This window comes from Malurus melanocephalus, unplaced genomic scaffold, assembly GCF_030028575.1.
Source record: "Malurus melanocephalus ecotype Western Australia unplaced genomic scaffold, MMel_1.1 scaffold_207, whole genome shotgun sequence".
Lineage (NCBI taxonomy): Eukaryota > Metazoa > Chordata > Aves > Passeriformes > Maluridae > Malurus > Malurus melanocephalus.
Window position 1 is genome coordinate 88,560 of NW_026623439.1, and position 19,084 is coordinate 107,643.

Sequence of the window (19,084 nt, forward strand, 5' to 3'; positions counted from 1 at the left end):
GGGCGTGGTGGATCTGGGCGTGGTGGATCTGGGTGTGGTGGATCTGGGCGTGGTGGATCTGGGCGTGGTGGATCCGGGCGTGGTGGATCTGGGCGTGGTGGATCCGGGTGTGGTGGATCTGGGCGTGGTGAATCTGGGTGTGGTGGATCTGGGTGTGGTGGATCCGGGCGTGGTGGATCCGGGTGTGGTGGGTCCGGGCGTGGTGGATCTGGGCGTGGTGGATCCGGGCGTGGTGGATCTGGGCGTGGTGAATCCGGGCGTGGCGGATATCCGGGCGTGGTGAATCCGGGTGTGGTGGATCTGGGCGTGGTGAATCCGGGCGTGGCTGGGCAGAAATCCGACAGGATGGGCTCTGCTGGTGGTTGGCCTCATCGGGACTACGTTTCCTGCTCATCCCCAGGGAATGGAGGGCTGGTGAACTACAAGATCGTGTCAGGCGCAGAAGGGAAGTTTGAGATCGACGAGAGCACRGGGCTCATCACCACCATCGACTACCTGGACTACGAGACCAAAACCAGCTACCTGATGAACGTCTCTGCCACGGACCAAGCGCCGCCCCACAACCAAGGCTTCTGCAGCGTGTACGTCAGCCTGCTCAAYGAGCTGGACGAGGCCGTGCAGTTCTCCAACAGCAGCTACGAGGCCGTCATCGTGGAGAACCTCCCGCTGGGCTCCGAGGTGCTCCGCGTCCACGCTCGCTCCATCGACAACCTCAACCAGATCACCTACAAGTTCGACCCCAACACCAACCCCCAGGCCCTCTCCCTGTTCAAAATCAAYGGGATCACTGTGAGTAGCTGCGGCRTGGCTCCTCCTGGCTTGGTTGTGCGCTGTGGATTTTGGTTTTGGTGGGCAGCACAGCTGTTGTCCATCCTTGCCAGGGTGTGATCACGGTCAAAGGCCAGGTGGATCGAGAGAAAGGAGATTTCTACACYCTGACAGTGGTGGCTGATGATGGGGGACCAAAGGTTGACTCTACAGTGGTGAGTATCTTCTACCAGCTTCCCCACTATCCGCACCARATCACCTCCCTCTCCCCCTGGCATGGGACAGCATGTCCTATCTGAGCTCTCTGCTCTGGTTTCCCCCTTGATTTGGGGGGAAACCTGCTAAAACAGTTGATAGGGAGTTAAATTTAGGGGTCTTGAAATACTTGAGGGTGGTTTGTGTCTAAGARGGCAGTTTATGTTTGGCAGTTTCACCAGCAGCTGAGCAGGGAGTGATTTGCATTTCTCTGCGGGGTGCAGGGCCAGCCCGTGGGTGGCAGTGRCTGTGCTCTCCACACGGTGCTGTGCTCTTGTCTGAACCTCTCCCAGGGTGAGGGGCAAACCTGCCCACCTCATCTAGGAAAAAAAACAAAAGGTTGGCCCAACAGAGGAGCCTCCAAATTGCTGCAGAGGGGTCCCCAGGGCCCCTGATACTGCTGGGGTAGGACGAAGGGCTAACCCACACTTCCTCATCCCACACTAACTCCTCGTTGTTTGTGTTCTCTGTTTCTCCTTCTGCTTTCCTCCCACAGAAGGTAAGCCTGTMCGTCGTGCTGGCGTCACCTTGGGGACCAGAACCCACCCCAAGGTCCACACTGAGCTGCATGGAGGGATCAGGATGGAGRTCTCCAGCCCTGTCCCACCAGCCCCAGCCTCGCTGACACCCCCCAAAGATGTGGAGCAGCCCCGGGAGCCACCGTGATCTGATCTGATCTGGCTGAGTGAGCTCTCCCTGCTCCCGGCTCTCTGTTTTTAATTCAGCAGCAACAATAACTGAATCACCCCAGGGCGCACAGCTTGCTCCCCAGCTTCCTCCCGGGATGTTGTCCCATTCAGCCTGGCTGCACCTGGCAGCCCGGGGCACCCGAAAATAAATCCCCGGGAAGAGAAAGGCTCTTCCTCTCTCATTTCTGTGTTGCCCTGCAGCACTTGGATTGCAAACTCAATGAGAGCATTTCCTCTGCCTAATTGTGGCCAAGGTAGCCAGGTCCCCTTCAAGCATCTCGTGCTCCTGTGCCTTTTTCCAGGAGGGAGCTCAGGTCTCCTCCACGCCTAGCTTTGCCCTGGTTGAGTTAAACGCTCTCAGCTCTGCCTTCTTTGTGCCCGTTGAGCTTTAAAGCAGATCCTGCCCGACCCCACTGATGTGAGCACGGATGAAATYGCTGTTTGTGAAAAGTTCAGCAGGAAAGGGTCACTCTTCAGCAACCTGAGCTGCTCCGTGCTCTGCCATTTCGATGATAAAAACCAGAGGATGCTCCGCAAAAATATACACTGCTCGGGAGCTGCAGCAGCCTTGTGCTGTTTCTGCAGCCTCCAAGCATCCCTCCTTCTCCTCCTCCTCYCCTGCAGGCAGGGATGTAAGCTCAGCTCCTGGCCTCAGACAGCTGCATCATTCCCACAGGGGATGGATGGCACGCTGTCCCCACCTCGGAAGGTGTTGGTGCTGTGTCAGGGTGGCTGTCGGGGCCGGGTGGGCAGGGGGCTGGCTCCTGTCCATGCCCTGAGCCCCATGCCCACCCCACAGGTGACCATCACGGTCCTGGATGAGAATGACAACAGCCCYGAGTTCGACATCACCTCCGACACGTCGGTCAGCGTGCCCGAGGACATCGCCGTGGGCAAGCGGGTGGCCCTGGTGCTGGCCCGAGACCCAGACGCTGGCAGCAACGGGCAGGTAGGGAGGGAGATGTTTGAACAGTGCTCTCAGGCACATGTGATTCCTGAGGTTTTCCTGTGTGGGGCCAGGAGCTGGACTCAATGATCCTTCCAAGCAATCTTGGAGCTTCCTGTGGTGGTGTTTCACTGACACAGGAATACCCCTGCAAGAGCAAACTCTGGTCATTGGTGCCTGTAATTTTGTGAGAGTTTGTGCAGTGAGTACCAGCACTCCCCAGCTGAGGCACGCAGCAGGAGAGGAAAAATATTGTCCTTGGGCTGTCTGGGGCAAAGAGCTCTCTGGGACAAGTGTCAAAAGGAGCTCAGCAATGTGAAAACCAGCTGTGGCCTCTCCTGCCATGGGGGCCGGCAGCGAAGTCCTTGGCAGGCTGCGCAGGAAGCTCTCTGACATTTGTTATTTTCATTACCCTGCAGATGGGCGTTAATGAAGTCCCATCTCCCTTAATAACAAAAATTGCTGGCAGCACAGGGGCTGTGGATATGACCAAGGCTGGCCTAAGCTGTTTGCTGTGGGATGGCTGCAATAGGACAGCACACCTGTGGGTCCCACTGCATGGGACCCTTTCACAAGCTGAGACATCTCGAGGAGATGCCAGATTTATTTTTGTAGGGTCTCCCTTCTCTCCTCCTCCTCAGCATCACTCTGAGGAGTGTTTTTTGCCTGCCCTGTGATGTTTGCAGGTGACTTTCTCGCTGGCATCAGGGAATATCGGCCGGGCTTTTGAGATCCGTACCACCAACGACACCTACGGCGAGGTGTTTGTGGCACRGCCGCTGGACCGGGAGCTGCTGGACCGCTACACCCTCCGGGTCAGCCCCAAACCACCCCCCTCACCCACCCCTCGGGCTCCTGGTTTGAGCACCAAGGCTGTTTTCTCGGAGCTGTCAGCTTCAAAATAGCTTATTTTTTTGTCCCCTTGGAAATCCACCCCCACCCGCAGATCCAAGCGTCGGATGGCGGCGTTCCCCCGCGCAGGAAGGAGCACACCCTGCGAGTGAACGTGCTGGATGTCAATGACAACCCCCCTGTCATTGACAGCCCCTTCGGCTACAATGTGAGCGTCAGCGAGGTGAGCTCCCAGCTCCTCTCCTTCCATCCTGCCAGGGTGAGGGCTGGCCACAAGGCACGTGGGGACAGCAGAGCAAACATCACCTTGGSTCCTTTAAGCGTTTGTGTCCCCTTGCAAACCTCATCCTCGGTCACTCGGTGGTTGGTGTCACCTCACAAACCTCCTTTAAGGATCGGTGACACTTGTCCATGCTCACTTAGGCTGATTCAAGGGTTGGTGACCCCTTGAAAGCCCTCACCAGTGATTTACTCCTCGTTTTGGGCGAGGAGAAAGCTCTAGGAGCAGCTAAAGCCTGTGAGGCTGCAGGGAGCAGGCGGAAGGAGAAGTGGCTACACACCCGTGGAAATGCCACCAAAGTGACACAAGGGACGGCGCCGTGCAGAATAGGAATGGCTTTGAGGAAGCAGCTCAGCAAGGGCTAGATAATTAAGCAATAAAACATAATCAGGCATGAGAAAAGACAACTTATTTCCTGACAGTTTAATTCCTGGACCGAGGCAGGGGGGGATTCTCAATTTGGTGATGAAAAATGAAATATGAGTAATAGCCAGTGCCACTTAGCTGTGAGGAACTGCTGCTCATGATTTATAGCTTAACATTAAGGATATTGCCCTGTTAGGGCTTTCTTATCTATTTAATACATGTTCAGAGCAGGTTGAAGAAGAGAATTTCTGTTTTGATTTCCCCCATAATGGGACTATCCAAAAATAATTAGCTGAGCTCCAGGTCCATTACACGGCCTTCACCTCTGCACACACTCTCTGGGTTTTATGCTCTCCCAGGCTGTGCCAGGCTAGATAAGACCTAATGTGCAGCTTTCTGCTGAGCTGCTGGGTGTTGAGGCAGCGAGTCTGGAGCCTTGAGCACCTCAGTGTCCTCTCTATTACTAGAATTACGTTATTAATTAGGTGTTTTGTGTGTGCTGAGGCCGGTGGGGTTTATGTCCTGTCTCTGCCGCTCCCAGAACGTTGGCGGTGGCACAGCGGTGGCCCAGGTGCGCGCCACCGACCGCGACATCGGCCTCAACAGCGTCCTCTCCTACTACATCACCGGGGGCAACGAGGACCTGACCTTCCGCATGGACCGYGTCACCGGCGAGATCGCCACCCGGCCCTCCCCGCCGGACCGCGAGCGACAGAGCTTCTACAGCCTGCAGGTCACCGTGGAGGACGAGGGCAACCCCTCGCTGTCGGTGAGCGGCCACAACGGGCTTTTCAGGGGCAGGGTGGGGCTGGGCAGCGCCCTGGGAGTGAGCTTGGTGTGGAGTCGAGTGTGAAAGGGGAGCAGAGGCACAGGGGGTGATGTTTTGGTGGCTTGGGGTCCAGACTTGCTGTGCACAGGTTTGGTTCAGAGGCTCCTTGGATACCTGCAGGTTTTGTTTCCCATCTCCAAATGCCAAATTATGAGTATCCCTGTGGGGCAGAGTGCTGGYTGCTGCTGTCCTGCTCACAGGCTCTCCGGGTGCTCGCTCTGGAAGGGCTCCAGGTGTTTCCCACCCATCTCAGCACCGGGAGTGGGTGGAGCAGCACCAGCTCAACCACAATTCCATTCACCATGTGTGAATGAGGAGGGCTCTGGTGATTTTGACAAGGGGCTGGAGTGACAGGACAAGGGGCTGGAGTGACAGGACAAGGGGGAATGGCTCCACATTGAGAAGGGGTTGATGCAAGACACCACCAATCATCCTGTGGGGAGGTGAGTGTCCTGCTTGGTTCATTATTTGTGCCTCTGAGGGTGACTCTGGCATGGCAGAGTGAAAAGAGAAGCTCCCCCTTTGGGGCATTTTCCAGCTCCGAGTCCCTTCTAATCCTATCTCTGTGGACAGGTGAGTGAGCACCTTCGTGCACAGACAGTGACATGGGCTGACACCCTGTGTGACACTGCCATCCTTCCTGTCCCCCACCTCCATCTGCTATCTCGCACCATCTCTCTCCGTTCTGCCAGCAGCCTGCAAAGCCTGCATTTTGATGAAACGGGTCACAGCAAGCAGTGCAAAGCGTGGCTGTGATTCTCACTTCAGCCTTTGTGCTCTCAGCTCCTCCCTCCCAGTTTGTTCACACTCCAGCTTCTGCCTCACCACCTTTTCCAGGAGTTGTGGTGTCCCTGAGGCTTATACCTGGGTAATTCTCTTCCCACAAAGCAAGAGAAGCTCCCAGCACCTGATGCCACCAGTTCTTCTTGTCCCCATCCCTGCGGGAGCGTCACTAGTCCCAGCAAGCTGAGGAATGCCCGGTGCTGAGCTGGCAAATCCCATTGCCATGGYGATGCCCTCTCCCCGTGGTGGTGCCAGCAGGGACAAGTGGCACAGCTCATCACTCCACAGTGCCCAGGCACTGTCCCAGCAGCCCTGCCTGTCCCCACAGGCTCCACTGTGTGCCCACCGTGTCACGAGCACACGTCATGCCAGCAGYGCCTCTCTGAATCCCGGCCACACAAAGTGCCCAGTGACCCAATTCCTGAGCACAGGAAAGAGCTCTGGCCCTTTTCAGAGCTTGGGGACACTCAGGTCTTGTGAAAGGCCGTCCGGCGTGTCGCTGGGTGCCTGCTGGCCTCACGTCTGCGTGGGGAAATGATGTCTGTCAGGGCCTCCTGCCTGCCAGAAACTCCGCTTTCACAAGTGGGTCCAGGCTGGTGCAACAATGCACAAAAGGGGATGATTGTTTGTGGTTTGTACATCCAACCGTGGGCTTCGAGATTCGGGGTGGGAGAGACAGAGGAGACAGAGCTGAGAGAGTCCTCACTTGGACCTGGTGATTTGGGATGCCCAGGACAACAAAGGACCATGGAAGACTGGCCAAGAGGATTCTCTTGGGAGCTGGAAACGCGGGGACAAAAAGATAAAACGCTGATGATAACAGGAAAACATTTTCCCCAAAAGGCATTGCAGGAAAGAAAACCCTCACAAGCTGGTGARCTGCAGCTGGAAGGTGTGTGGGAATTGCAGGAGTCACCTGGGAAGCCATTTCTTCTCTCTCCTAGAAGTCTTTCGTTTTCCTTCTGGCAGGAAAACTGATGCCACAGCAGTGCCTCTGACATCTTAGCTCTGCCTGCAGCACTGGGCATTCCTGAAAAATGGGATTTTTGCTGCACAGAGAAAAAACCCATTTCCAACAAAGCTTCATTCTGTCGTCTAAAAGTGCATTCGTTAGGGAGCAGAGGGACTTGGAGAGGGTTTTGGAGCTGTTAAGACCCGCAGGCAGGCATACCCCTGACGTGTCTTTCCAGCTGGATGTGCTGGGACAGGGAGCAGGAAGTGCTGGAGGCAGCGGGAGAGATTTCAGCAAAGGTGGGAGGGGGCTGAGCTGTGGGTGGCCACAAAGCTCGAGTGGTGGAACACACATCCGTGGTGCACAGGGTGTGGGTGTTCCCTTCTCCTCCATCCCTGAGCCACCTGGGAGCTTCTCCTGCTGAAGCCAACGCCAGGTTAATGCAATCCTGCAGCAGCCCAGGGTGTCCCCAGCCCACTCCAGAGGCAAACGTGGTGTGGAAATTCGGGTGCTGCTGTGCCTGGGCATGCTGCCTGCTGCGGTACAGCTCAGCTCTGACACAGTTTTGCTATGACTGATGATGTCTGTGTTTGTCTTGTGGCGATTTCTTTACCCACTTTACAACAAAAAGAGAAACAAGAGAAAACAACAAACACGCTCTGAGTAACAGTGTCTACCACAAGGTTTGATATCATCGCCAGGGCTGAGTCACATTGGAGCTGTGGTTTCTTTTGGATAAGCGATGCCAGGTGCTGTGCTSAGCACCCACGTCCCTCAGGGCATCACAGTGTCCTCTCACAGTGGCCCCAGCACTGGCCACACTGGCCCCAGGAGGGTCAGAGGAAGCCATCCATCCGTAGCACTTCCCACCATGCCCCCTGTGCCTCCACTTCTCCATAGGAACTCTCAGCCACCTAACAGGAGCAAACTCCAACACCCTCCAGACAAACTTCCCAACTGACAGACATTTAAAAAAAAAAAAAAAAAAAAAAAAAAAAACCAAATGAAAACCATAAACATCCTTTTTTGCTTTTAATCAGCACTGATAATGAAACAAACAGAAAGAGAAATTGCCCTGATCCCAAGCCAAGGATAAAACTGCAGCAGAAATAAGGCTCATCCCWACATGTGTCCTGCTGAAAAGGTATCAGCATCACAAGTCCACGGCCATCGCAAAAGGCTGGTAGAGAAGGAGGGCTCTGGTGGCCACAGGGAGCCTCTCCCCTTCCTGTTTTTGCAAAGAAAAAGGTAGTACAAGGTTGGCCAGTGATCCTGTTTTGTTCCACGCTGAATCTTTACCATCCACTCCCAGAGAGGATGTTCAGTCGAGGATCCAGAAAAGCGTTGATGTTGCAGAGCTTAAACCCCAGCAATAAGTTAATCCTCAGGGAAGCCTGCAGGTGCAGGACAYCCTTCCATCCTCACATCCTCAATTTCCAGCCAGTCTGTAAAATGTGAGCAGTACAGAGCTGYACGCTTCCCCATGGAAACAGGTAGTTAAAAATTGAAATCTGAGCAAGAGAGGTTCACTTCCAGTCCCAGGGCAGGGGCAGGATGGGAGACAAGGGCAGGGATCCTGCACACWGCTTCATTCCTGAAGGCTTTGCTGCCCCTGGCCCTGCCATCCGTGGGGGGACCGGCTGGATGAGTGTGGAGTGGTCTGCACCATGTGGGTCCCTCTGGGGTCTTTAGGCTTTCAAGGAATTTGGTGAGTCGGGAACAGGATCTGGAAAAAGGCAGAGCAGGGATATCAGCCCAGCTTRCAGCTGAAGGGATATCACTTCAGGAAGTGGCCAAACTCTGCTTTTGCATGGAAAACAGAGGGTATAGGTGCTTCCCATCACCTGAGCCTCTTGTGTCCCATACAATGCAAAGTTTGCCGTTGGTATTTCACCCCCACCTTCCCCTTCTCTTCCCACCCCTCCTGCAGCCCCCACAGGGGCTCAGCAGTGCCAGTCACTCACCCAGGGTCGGGAAGAAGCAGTCCCCAGGCCCGGGGGGGGACAGGGGCGTGTTGGGCTCTGACAGCAGATGCCGGCCGGACTCGGAGGGCAGCCGGCTGGCCACGTAGGAGAGCTGGGGCTGSGGCCGTGGCTCCACACTCGCTGTTGGCACCGCCTCAAACACGGGGTTTTCAATGCCCTGGGCRCTGCTGCGGGACAGGAGAGGCGTTGGCATTTTTTATTTCAGGATAAAATTCCATTTTTGCATCACCAGGGGTCTGGCTGAGCATTGKGAACAGCCAGGCAGGGCAGGGAGCAGGTTCAGGTCGTGGCAGCTCAGCTGAGAGGAAACAGGGAGCCCAGTGCAGGGAGAGGTTTGGCCAAAGTGGCTTCAGGCTCTCCTGGGGTGTGGGGAGATGCCCTTGACACGGGCAAAAAGGAAAGAGGCACTTCCCACTTGGAGAGGGGGAAGAGAAACAGCGATTTCCCAGAAAGCAAAAGGACTCAGGGCGTGTGTGACACCAGCAGCCCTTTCACTCTGCCGTGTGAGGATATGTGCTGGCTTCATGGGGAAGGAGGAGAGGACATGACCCTTGCAGGGTGTGGGATGCAGGCAGAGAGGGCTGGGGGGAGCTGTGGGATTCCTTACCTGTCCATCCTGACAAGCTCGTGGGCTCCTGCCAAAGGCAAAACATTCGGGATGAGCGGGGGCAGCACAAGGGTCAGGCTCAGGCTCGGACCCACTGACAGTGCTTGTTCTGGTGTCTCATCCCCCTCTGCATTCCTGCCTCCCTCACCCATTTCTTTAGCCCTCTGCTTTGCTCCCAAACCTCTGCACCCCTGCCCTCTCCCACCTCGTTTTCCTCCCAGTCCAGCTTCCTCCCAGCCCTCTGCACCCCTGCCCTCTCCCACCTCGTTTTCCTCCCAGTTCAGATTCCTCCCAGCTTGAGGCTGCAGGCTCCCAAGAAGGGGAAGACACACTCGTGCAGGGTGAAGCGAGGTGCAGCTGCAGGGCTGCAGCCTGGCCCCGCTCATGCCCACCCTCCCAGGGCTCTGCAAACACCTCCTGGCACCYGGCTGCCCTCATTTGCCTGGGCAGCACCGTGCCATGTGTCCCCTATGTGTCCCCTCAGCCCTTTCCCACAGCCTGCGTTACCAGGCTCCGCCGGATTCCTGCCGGGCATTGCCCTGAGTTGGGGTGCTTGAGTTTTGGCCCAAACTCTGCCCAAGTGCTGTGTGGAAATAYTCAAAGCACCTGAGAAGCAACCCCTTCCTTGAATTTTGCTTTCCCTCTGGAGTGAAACAGCATCCAGGTGATGCTTTGCAGCAGGAGGTGGGAGCTGCAGCCCCTGTGGAAAGCGCAGTTCCTGTTCCTGGGGCTGGCACTGTGCCCGCTGCTGCTGCACAAAACACTTCTCCAAAGGCTCCCTGAGAGCCACACAGCCGCCCACAGGGCTGGGAGAGGGAAACCGCAGGGCCCTGCTTGCCCAAGGGCTGATGAAATGGCTCTGCCMGTTAAGGAGGTGCCCCTTTCCGCTCAATTATCGGAATCTCTGCGAGCCAGGCACGGGCAGGARCCTCAGCACAGCCTGCTACTCCAGGGCTCGCTGCAATCCTGTGGCCACAGACATGCCAGGGCTCTTTTTAAAGAGGAAAGGGAGAAAAAGGGCTAATAATGCTTTTTCAGTCCCTTAGAAGGCAAAGCTTCTATTTCAGGTGTGCGGTGGAGGGAGGGATGAGTAAATGAGATGGCTCTCACAGCAGATGAGCAGGTCAGTGGGGAGCATCTCTGCAGTTTCAGTGCCCCCAGCATGCTGCTGGTATCCCCTCCTACCCCACAGCCCTCATCAGCAGCCTCCAGGCACGCCTGGTSCTTCCCAGGAGAAACCTGGCAGGGACCTGTCCTTGGGCCACYTCACACCACGCCCGTGGGACCTGGAGCAGCCAAAGGCACTGATCCCAGTGGGGCACATCCCCTCCCCACAGCCCAGGAGGTGAGATGGGGTCCCAGCACTCACGTCTGCTGCTGACAGCCTGTCTCTGCTTGTAGATGAGGAGCAGGATGAGGGGCAGGCAGAGGATGCCCACGATGCAGGCGCCCGTGGCCAGCRCGGCTGCCGTGATATCTGCGACAGAGGAGGGCAAAGATGAACCCTCCCAGTCACCTTCCCTTTCCTGGGCTGCCCCAAGCCACAATCACAGGATTGTCTAGGATGGAACAGACCTTTAAAATCATCCAGTCCAGCACAGGGAAGCCCCTCACTGCCCCAGAGCTGACGTGGATGGCTCTCACACACAGGATTCCTACTGGGATGCTTTGCCAGCTCTGGAGATAAGCTCTGAGGCACTCCTTTAGAACATTGACCAAAGCCCTTCATTGCTGCAGGACATCCCAASGCCCTTGGTCTCCCAAGTATGAGGAGAGAAGCCCTGATAAAGGCTCCCAGMAACTCTGGAGTGCTGGCTCCCAACCCACTGCCAGACTCAAAGTGCTCAGGCAAAGGGGAAGGGCTCTTTACCCACGGCCTCTGCTAAGGAATGTGCCCCTGGGAAATGTCACCCACAGAGGCTCCCAGAAAGGCTGGCAGCCCGCAGGCACTTCTGTGSCCATCAAGGCCCCTGTGGGATGGCTCATGGTGAAGTTCAGTGCTGCCTAAATCAAGGGCAGGTTCAGCTCCTCTCCTGCACATCCGAGGAAGCAGCTTCTTGCTCCGTGTGTCTGTGTTTCAGGAGGGGACATTTTTTCTTTTTCCTGACAGGGCAGGGGGGTCCCAGCACTTGAGACTGCAAGTGAGGGACCGAAAGCACAGCTTATGGAGACCAGGAGCTGTTTCCCTTGTCTGGGCATGCTGCAAGAAAATTTCAGCCAAATCTGCCCATTTATCAGCCAGCAAAGTGGGGCAGAGAGAGTGACCCAGCAAGAAAGCAGCTGCACAGTGAAGTGTGGGCATCTCCACATCTAGACACAGCTCTGGGGGAGCCCCACATTGTCTGGGCACTCAGGCAAGATTTGGGTTTCCCCTGCTCAAGACAGGGGTGGCCCAGGATCAGGGTGCAGTGAGAGGTTCCTGCAACTCTTGACCTTTGTGTCCCTTCCCATCTGCTGGTGGCAGCGGCCACCAAATGTGGTTTAGGAGGGKGCTCAGGTGCTTTAGGACAGCAGGGTGGATGATCCCCATGGACTTTAGGACACTCATGTCCAGGTGATGGGGTAGAGAAGGCTCTCCTTGAACTGAGGATGTGCCTGTCAGACACTCTGTCAGAGCAACGTTGGAAACCAGCCCCCAACACCTGTCTGTGAGGCTGCATGTGGACACTGGGGTGCTTGCAGCCATCCCCAGGGAGTCCATGGGGCCAGGATGGCAAGCAGCACATGAGAAGGAGGGKTTTTTCCCTTTACCTTTGCTGGTGGCAGTATGAAATGTGCAGTTCTGAAGGCCTCCCTTGCCTGCAGAAGAGAACAGAAAAGCATGTTACCTCTCAGTGGATTCACTGGGCTCCCACAGAGTTCCCAKCCTGCTGGCTGTCCTTGCCTTTTCTCCCTGGCCCATCATCCCAGAGCACCCCCAAAGCTGGGATGCTTTTTGGAGTTTAATCCTAGGAAGTGCACACGGAGATCCCTGCTGCAGGGCCCATCCCTGGCCATGCAGCTTCTTTTATTCAGTCTAAAAGAAAAACTATCTAATGCTGCAAATCAAGGCCAGGAGACAYCTTCCCCTCCCTCGTGCCTCTGCCCCTGGGCTGCCATCCCAAGGTTATCTGCGAGCCCTCACTCGGGTTTGCACCACCAGCCAGCTCTTTTTTTTTTTTAAACTGAGGCTTCTTTTCCTCTCTGCCAGAAAAAGGTTGAGGAAGATCAGTGAAACTATGTACCATGGATTTTATTGCATTCCAACCTCTCGAGTTATACAGTGTTTTTTCTTTCTTCCTTTTTTTTTTTTTTTTTTTTTTTTTTTTTTTTTTTTGATGTTTCATTGCTGAAGTTTTAAAACTTCAGCATCTGCTGCTCTTTGGGAAGCACCCTACATCGGCACAAGCCGCTTCCCCAGCCCCAGGGCTGCATCCCCCAGCACTCCTCGGCCCTGGCACGGATGCAAGGATACCAGGGGCTCCCTGGTCCCCTCACCTCGCTGGATCTGCAGCTCCACGAAGCCGTGGGCCACCTGCGTGCTGTGGGGCTTGCCGTGCTCCCGCCGCACCTCCACGGCGTAGCAGCAATAATTGCCGCTGTCCTGCAGGGTCAGGTTGGTCACCACGATGTGGAAGGCGCCGTGCCGGTCGGGGACGAACTCCACGCCGCGGTGGTGGCCGCTCGGCCGCTTTTGGGAGGCGTTTCCCGGCAGCTCGTGGTGCCTGCCCAGGTCGTGGTGCAGCTCCTTGTCGGTGACRTTGCGGATGTGCCGCTTGTCGGAGCAGCTCCGGTCGCCGCTGCTGCTGAAGTACCAAGTTTTGTAGAGCAGGTCGTGGCGCTCGGCCAGGGCGCCGCTGATCCGGCAGCTCAGGGTGACGTTCTGGCCCTCAGGGCACACGCACAGCGAGTACGGGGTGCTGACCAGGAAAGCTGCCGCCCCTCCTGCCGGGGAGAAGGCACCGGGTCACACCTCGGCTTACCCTGAGCGAGCGGCAAAACCCCCCGAACMAGCGCAGCAAACCCACCACCGATGCTGGCACGGGTTGCCCAGAAAATCTGTGCCCGCCCCATCCCTGGGAAGGTTGGAGGCCAGCTCTAACAGCGCTCTGAGCAGCCTGGGATAGCACCCGTGGCAGAGTGTTGGAATGRGATGCTCTTTAAGGTCCCTTCCCACTTAAATCGTTCCAGGATTCCGTAGCACATCCGAGCAGGGCTGGGAGCACAGCTTCACCCTGAAATTCAATTCTGGAGGTTTAAAACAGCTGAGCACCAGCAGCAGGGAGGCAGCGGCTGGTCTGGGGCCGGCAGAGGTGTGGGGCAGAGCATGCGGAGGGTGGGAGGAGGAGCGAGGCAGCGGGGCTATGGCTCGTGAAGGAGGAAACGCGAGCGCTGCTGAGACAGTTGCCAAAAAAAAATAAATAAATAAATAAAAGGAGAAAAAACAAACACAAAAGTTCTAGGAGAAGCCAGTGTCCCGTCGCCCCACCGCCCTCCCAGATGCAGCAGGGAGCAGGTCCCACCCTGCTTGGCTTTCAGCCCCCAGGGAGGAGAGGGGAGAGCTGGCTGATGCTGACAGCGAGGAGCTGCTTGAAAAGGAAAACGATTTTCAGAAAGAAATTGTGGAATGTGGGCGGGAGGCCTGGCAGAAGCGGGAGCAAGGGGCACACCGCAGCATCGCTGGTCTTAACCCCGCACAGGGGTGGAGGGTCCTGGTGGGTGAGAGGAGGGAAAAGAGCAAAGGCACAACAGGTTTCAGTGTTTCACATTTGCAGAGGTATAAGCGTCACTTCAAAAGCAGAAAAAAAGCAGATTCTGGGTTTATTTACTTCAAATCACTGTGGAAAAAGAGGTTCYTGGGGCTGATTTTCAGCAGAGATGATAGGAGGAGGAGGACAAGGTTTCTTTTTTTTTTATTTTGGTAACATCCTGTTGTGCCATTAGCCTCACCGCCGTTTCGCTTTGAGGTTTCTCGCTTGCTATATCGAGAGGGTGTCAATGACAGGCAGGGCGTGATGTGCCTGCCCGCAAGCACTCAGCCAGGCCACAGGCTCCTGGCCACAGGGCCACACTGACAGTGTCCCCCTCCTGGGGGTGGAGTCACTGGGTCACCTCTGCTGGGGACAGCGAAACCAAAAATGCACCTTCCACCYCTCGTGGGCGTCTCTGGTTCGTGACGGCGCAAGAGCAGCTGTGAAGCCCTGCGTTCTTGCTCTGCGGGGAAAGGGAGGCTTTGGGAAGGACATCTGTCCCACTGTGCCAAGGAGTCCCCAGAGCGGGGCCAAAAGCTGTGACCTCTGCCCGACAGCTCGGGCTGATTGCTTCCTGCTCCCCCCAGCACAGTGAGCAGCACATCCCGGCGCTGCTCTGGGGCAGAGGTCTGTGCTGCCCGAGCTCAGCCCTGCCTCGTCCTTGGATGCTGCCGGGGCCAGGATGCACGGCCGGGCTGGAGGGGCTCTGGCAGGCGGCAGAGCGGGTTCCCCACCTCCTCGCCAGAGCACCGAGCACACAAAAGGCACCTCAGATGTGTTTGTCGATACCTGATGCAAGGGGAAGTGCCCCATTCACATCGGGGCTCTCCTGGGAGCCGGAGGAAGGGAAGCCAGGGCTCTATTGGAGGAAGCCGCACTTCCAACACCTTCCAAAAGTGTCTGCAGGAGTCTTTTGTTTTCCACCTTCCAAAAGTGTCTGCAGGAGTCTTTTGTTTTCCACGCACCCGGCCCGAATCAAGCGGGGCCGTGCCGCTCATCCCCCTGCAGCTCGCAGGGATCTCTGCCTTGCTGAACCATCCAGCCTCCACCTCCGGAGCCTGATGGGAACCGTCTGCGTGGAAAGTCAGCACAGCCCACGCTTTTGGGGAGGGGCAGGGGTTACCATGTGTGCAACCTTCGGCATTASAGGCTTCCCTTCCTTCTGCGGGGCGGGGGAAGGTTCTCACATCCATGGAGTGGAGGAGGAAGCAGCTGGCGAGGCACGCAACACCCCGGGCAGGGCCAGGGCAGTCGGTGTTCCATCCCCAAGATGTACCGAGGCTTCAAACTCGTGCTGGATGCCAGATGGAGGCCAGAGGAAACATCTCCTGGTGGTGTCTTTGTACTGAAGCCCACAGACCTTAATCTCCTGGGCTTCTTCCATGCCCAGAGCCCAGGCTTGGCTCCATCCACACTCCCATTGAACCATTCCCTTTGAAGTCAGAGCTGCTGGCAAATGCCAGAATAAAGCCAGATGCCCATCTCTGCATCTCCAGCTGGTTGGACCAGTTGAGGGCTGAGCTGAGAGCTGTTGTCKTGTCACCATCTGGTAAAGACAGAGGAGGTCTCAAAGCAGGTGCCAAAAGTGCCCCTTTTCCTCTTTGGCACCTCAGTAACCTCATCTCCAGCCAGTGGTGCTGCATCAGTGCAGAGGAGCCTGGTGCAGTGTCTGCYTTGACACCTGGGAACTCTGCTTTCAAACAAAACAGAAATGCAAAAAAGTGCAGAAACCTGTGCTGCTTCACTGACCAACAGCTTCAATAAATCAGGATCTCATACCAAAATCTGGGTCWGCGACCAAAAGCCCCTCCTGGCTGCTTCAGGCTTCACGAGTTTGGTCCCCAGCTCTGGCAAGCAGGTGTTTGATCTGCATTCCTGTGCCTGGCAGAAGTGATTTCCACATCAGGCTATCTCTTTCTGGTCTGGGGAGTTTTGCAGGGGATGGAGCCTTTGGAGGGGCTCACCTGCTGCAGAGAGGAAGGTGGAGCGAGGAGCCTGGCTTTTCTCCTCTTCTGGGAGCTCTGTAACAGGCTCACATCAAAGCCCCCTTTGTCACCATGCTGTCATTATGCTCCAGTTATCAGCCAGGTGAGATGACCAGGGGTGTCTGTACCTCTGCAGGAGCGCTTCAGGCAGGAAAGAAAGAGGAGAGAAAAAACCTGCTGAAGATGAACAGGACATGTTAACAGCCCTCATCTCCTGCACCCCAGGAGCCAAATGGGGCTCCAGCAGTGGGGRTGCCCATCATCCAKGCAGCSGAGGGAGCAGCTGGAGGATCCTGCCTTGCTCATCTTCGAGGGACAGTGCTTGGGATGTTTTGAAAAGCCCAGCTCAGCTGCCATCCTTTGGGTGAAGAGRAGCCACGTCCCCATCCACCTTGCTGCCAGCATCCCCAAGCTGGATGTCTCCAAGGGCTACTTCTCCATCAATCCCTGCTAAAATTAGCCAGGGGTTCTGAAAGTTTTGGCAGGGGCGGGATTGCGCAAAGCTCAGTTCCTCCAGCACCAGGCTCACGCTGAACACCAGCATCCAAGCTCATTGCATTGCAGAAGGCCTCAAGTTCAGCCCCAACGCCCCAGATACGTAAATGAAATAATTCAAATCCCTGTGGAGATGCTGGGAATTGCTCCCTGATGCCAAGACTCAGATAAGAAGCAAAACGTGGTTCAATCCACAGAAATCTTGCTGTCCCAGAGGAGAGGAGACCTCCAGCCCCGGTGCAGTGGGGCACCTTTGGGCATCTTTTCTTCCTGGACACACGCTGGCAGAAATCACAGAGAGCGTCACTTTGTCCCGGGAGAGAGGGTGAAGCCAAGGCCGCTGCTCATCCTCCGCCTGCGCGGGGCAGGGAGGGATCACGGCCCTTCCCAGCTTCCTTCTCTGACTCGCAGTCCAGAGGCGAGCTGCGCTTTTAATGCCACCGCCCATTTCGCTGCCTGGCCCCGGAGCCCCGAAGGGAAACGCTGCCTGCMAGGGCTGATGCGGGGTCAGGCATGAAGCAGCCCCCTTCCGAAGCAGCCCCCTTCCAAAGCATCCCCCTTCCAGCACTGGGAAGCGCTCATTCCGGGAAAGGGGAACTCGGCAGCCACTCAGGGCGGCCCCTGCCGCGGCTGGTTGCCCACCCGGAGGAGCTGCCCGGCACATCCCAGCAGAGCGCATCATCCTTAGAGAGGTCATCCCAGCCGCGCTCGCACAAATCCCCTCTCTGCGCTCCCCCAGGGCTGATGGAAGGGTYTTCTCGCCCTGGGAGCCCCGCAGTGCTGGGGAGAAGTGCCGTGCGGGAACGGAGCAGCTCTTCCAGCCCGGGGTCTCTAGCGGGAGGCTGGCGGGGGCGGCTGCTCGCCTTCCACGCATGTTAGATCAAAGCGGAGGAAGAAAGAAAAAAACAGTCTCAGAGTTTTAGAACAGCCGCTCCCCTGTGGCCCCTTTACTCCAGCACAACCAGCGCCCTGTGGGACGCTGGCTTGATCCCCCTCATGCCAAAATCTCAGGGCAGGAGAGCGAATAACCCTCCAAACACTCCAAAGTCCTYGTTCCGAGGCACAGCCCCGGGCTGGCGAACACGGTGCCCCGGCGAGGAGAGTTTCTCGGGGCAGGGAGGAGAGGAAAGCGAGCTGGAGCTTACCGTGGGACGCGAGCAGGCAGAGCGCAGCCAGGAGCAGCCCGGTTCGGGGGGACGCTGTCCCCATGGCGCCGGGGTGGCCGGGGAGAGGTGGCATCTGCGGAGCCACCGCACGCTCTGAGCAGCCCCGCAGCCACCGCCGGACTTGCACACACAGGAAATTTCATTGCGATGTCGCGCAGCGCTGGAGAGAGAGAACGGCGAGCACCCCCAGGAGGCGAGAGGCTGCAGGGATCGCTCCGGACCCCACCTCTCCGGGCAGCGGGTGCCTTTGCTGGGTGTCGTCCCTGACAGCCTCACCCAGAGCCAGCTGGTCCCCCACGTGCATTTTTGGGGCGCTAAGGAGGATGCTCGCCGTGCCAGGGGTCGTGCAGGTGCCGGTCTCCGTCCCTTTCCCAGCAGGAACTGATTCCCTTGTATTGTTTTATTTGCAATTATTGTTTTTCGCGTGTTTGTGAGGATTAAGGAGGCAGAGCCCCTCCTGGGATGAAGGGGAAGCAGATACAGGGGATGGGTAAATCAGAGCAGTGATGACTTGGAAAAGGTAATGCAGCTTTCACAAAAATATAGGGAGCAAATCATCCCCCTCCCACAGCCCGTTTGCACTCTGGCCTGGAATAGCAAAGCAGCCCCGTGGTCTGACACGTAACTCCTCCTGGAGCTTGTCTTCAAATTCCACAGGCATCAACAAGATCTCTGGCTGGAGCAGCTGAGAGCTGCCTCATTTCCAGTCAGYGTTCCCTGGAAAGTGGAGCCTGGAGACACATGGAGTTTCGCAAACCACAGGAAACTTTGCTGCTTGCCTGCTCCGAGTCCGGAGCGTGCGGGGAAATAGAAAAGTACCTAATTACCGTGTGGCATTGTGGTTTTTACAGCAAACACWGCTGTGATGCTCCTGCCAAAAATGTAACCCTTGGCTGTCTGCAAGAAATTTATTGCTGGGAGAAGGTGTAGGCACAAAGTCCAGAGACTCCAAGAAAATAGTTTATTGTTCCAGGCCCCCACCTCTGCGCTGAGCCCTTAGGCAGGGTGCCATTGTCACCTCCCCATCCCCAGGTAGGGTGACACCCCCAGAAAACTGCCAGGACATCCAGGTGCCTGTGCAGGGCCAGGGACAGYTGGAAGAGGCTCAGATCCRGCTGAGCCTGACYRGYRCTGAGGTTGTGGTCAGCAGGGAGGYGGKGGGACAACAGGAGGTCAGTCCAGTTGTCYCAAATGCTCGGTTTTGTTCCTCCCCTGAGCCACGGCAGCATTGTCTCTGGGTATTTCCCATCCGTTGTGGTGTCCCCCAAAATGTCCCCAAGGCCAAGGCAAGGACTCCCACATGTCTCCTCCAAAGACAGGAAGGCACGGTGGGGTTCAGCTTCTGGTTTTCCCCATGCCATGGGCTGCTCCCTGGTGGTGGCAATGGTAAACTGGG

The 19,084-nt window shown here is 56.7% G+C and overlaps 2 protein-coding genes across 3 annotated transcripts in view; one reads left to right on the top strand and one right to left on the bottom strand.

Moving 5' to 3' along the window:
- Positions 1-19,084, top strand: part of CDH23 (cadherin related 23) — a 101,036-nt gene that overhangs the window by 65,268 nt on the left and 16,684 nt on the right. The window contains exons 25-31 of the mRNA XM_057373751.1: positions 401-789; positions 882-983; positions 1,520-1,522; positions 2,512-2,661; positions 3,345-3,473; positions 3,605-3,733; positions 4,698-4,925. Coding sequence (XP_057229734.1) covers positions 401-789; positions 882-983; positions 1,520-1,522; positions 2,512-2,661; positions 3,345-3,473; positions 3,605-3,733; positions 4,698-4,925 — 1,130 coding nt within the window. The remainder of the gene's footprint in view (positions 1-400; positions 790-881; positions 984-1,519; positions 1,523-2,511; positions 2,662-3,344; positions 3,474-3,604; positions 3,734-4,697; positions 4,926-19,084) is intronic.
- VSIR (V-set immunoregulatory receptor) lies at positions 7,745-17,848 on the bottom strand. 2 transcript variants are annotated; one of them, XM_057373737.1, is made up of 7 exons: positions 17,668-17,848; positions 12,790-13,236; positions 12,064-12,111; positions 10,682-10,789; positions 9,313-9,340; positions 8,685-8,872; positions 7,745-8,446 (listed from the first exon to the last, which is right to left on the bottom strand). In XM_057373737.1, the coding sequence occupies exons 1-7, from the start codon at positions 17,759-17,761 to the stop codon at positions 8,409-8,411; spliced, it is 951 nt and encodes a 316-aa protein (XP_057229720.1). In that variant the 5' UTR covers positions 17,762-17,848; the 3' UTR covers positions 7,745-8,408. The 2 variants fall into 2 exon arrangements, with proteins under 2 accessions (XP_057229720.1, XP_057229721.1); XM_057373738.1 differs by lacking the exon at positions 17,668-17,848 and adding an exon at positions 13,320-13,613.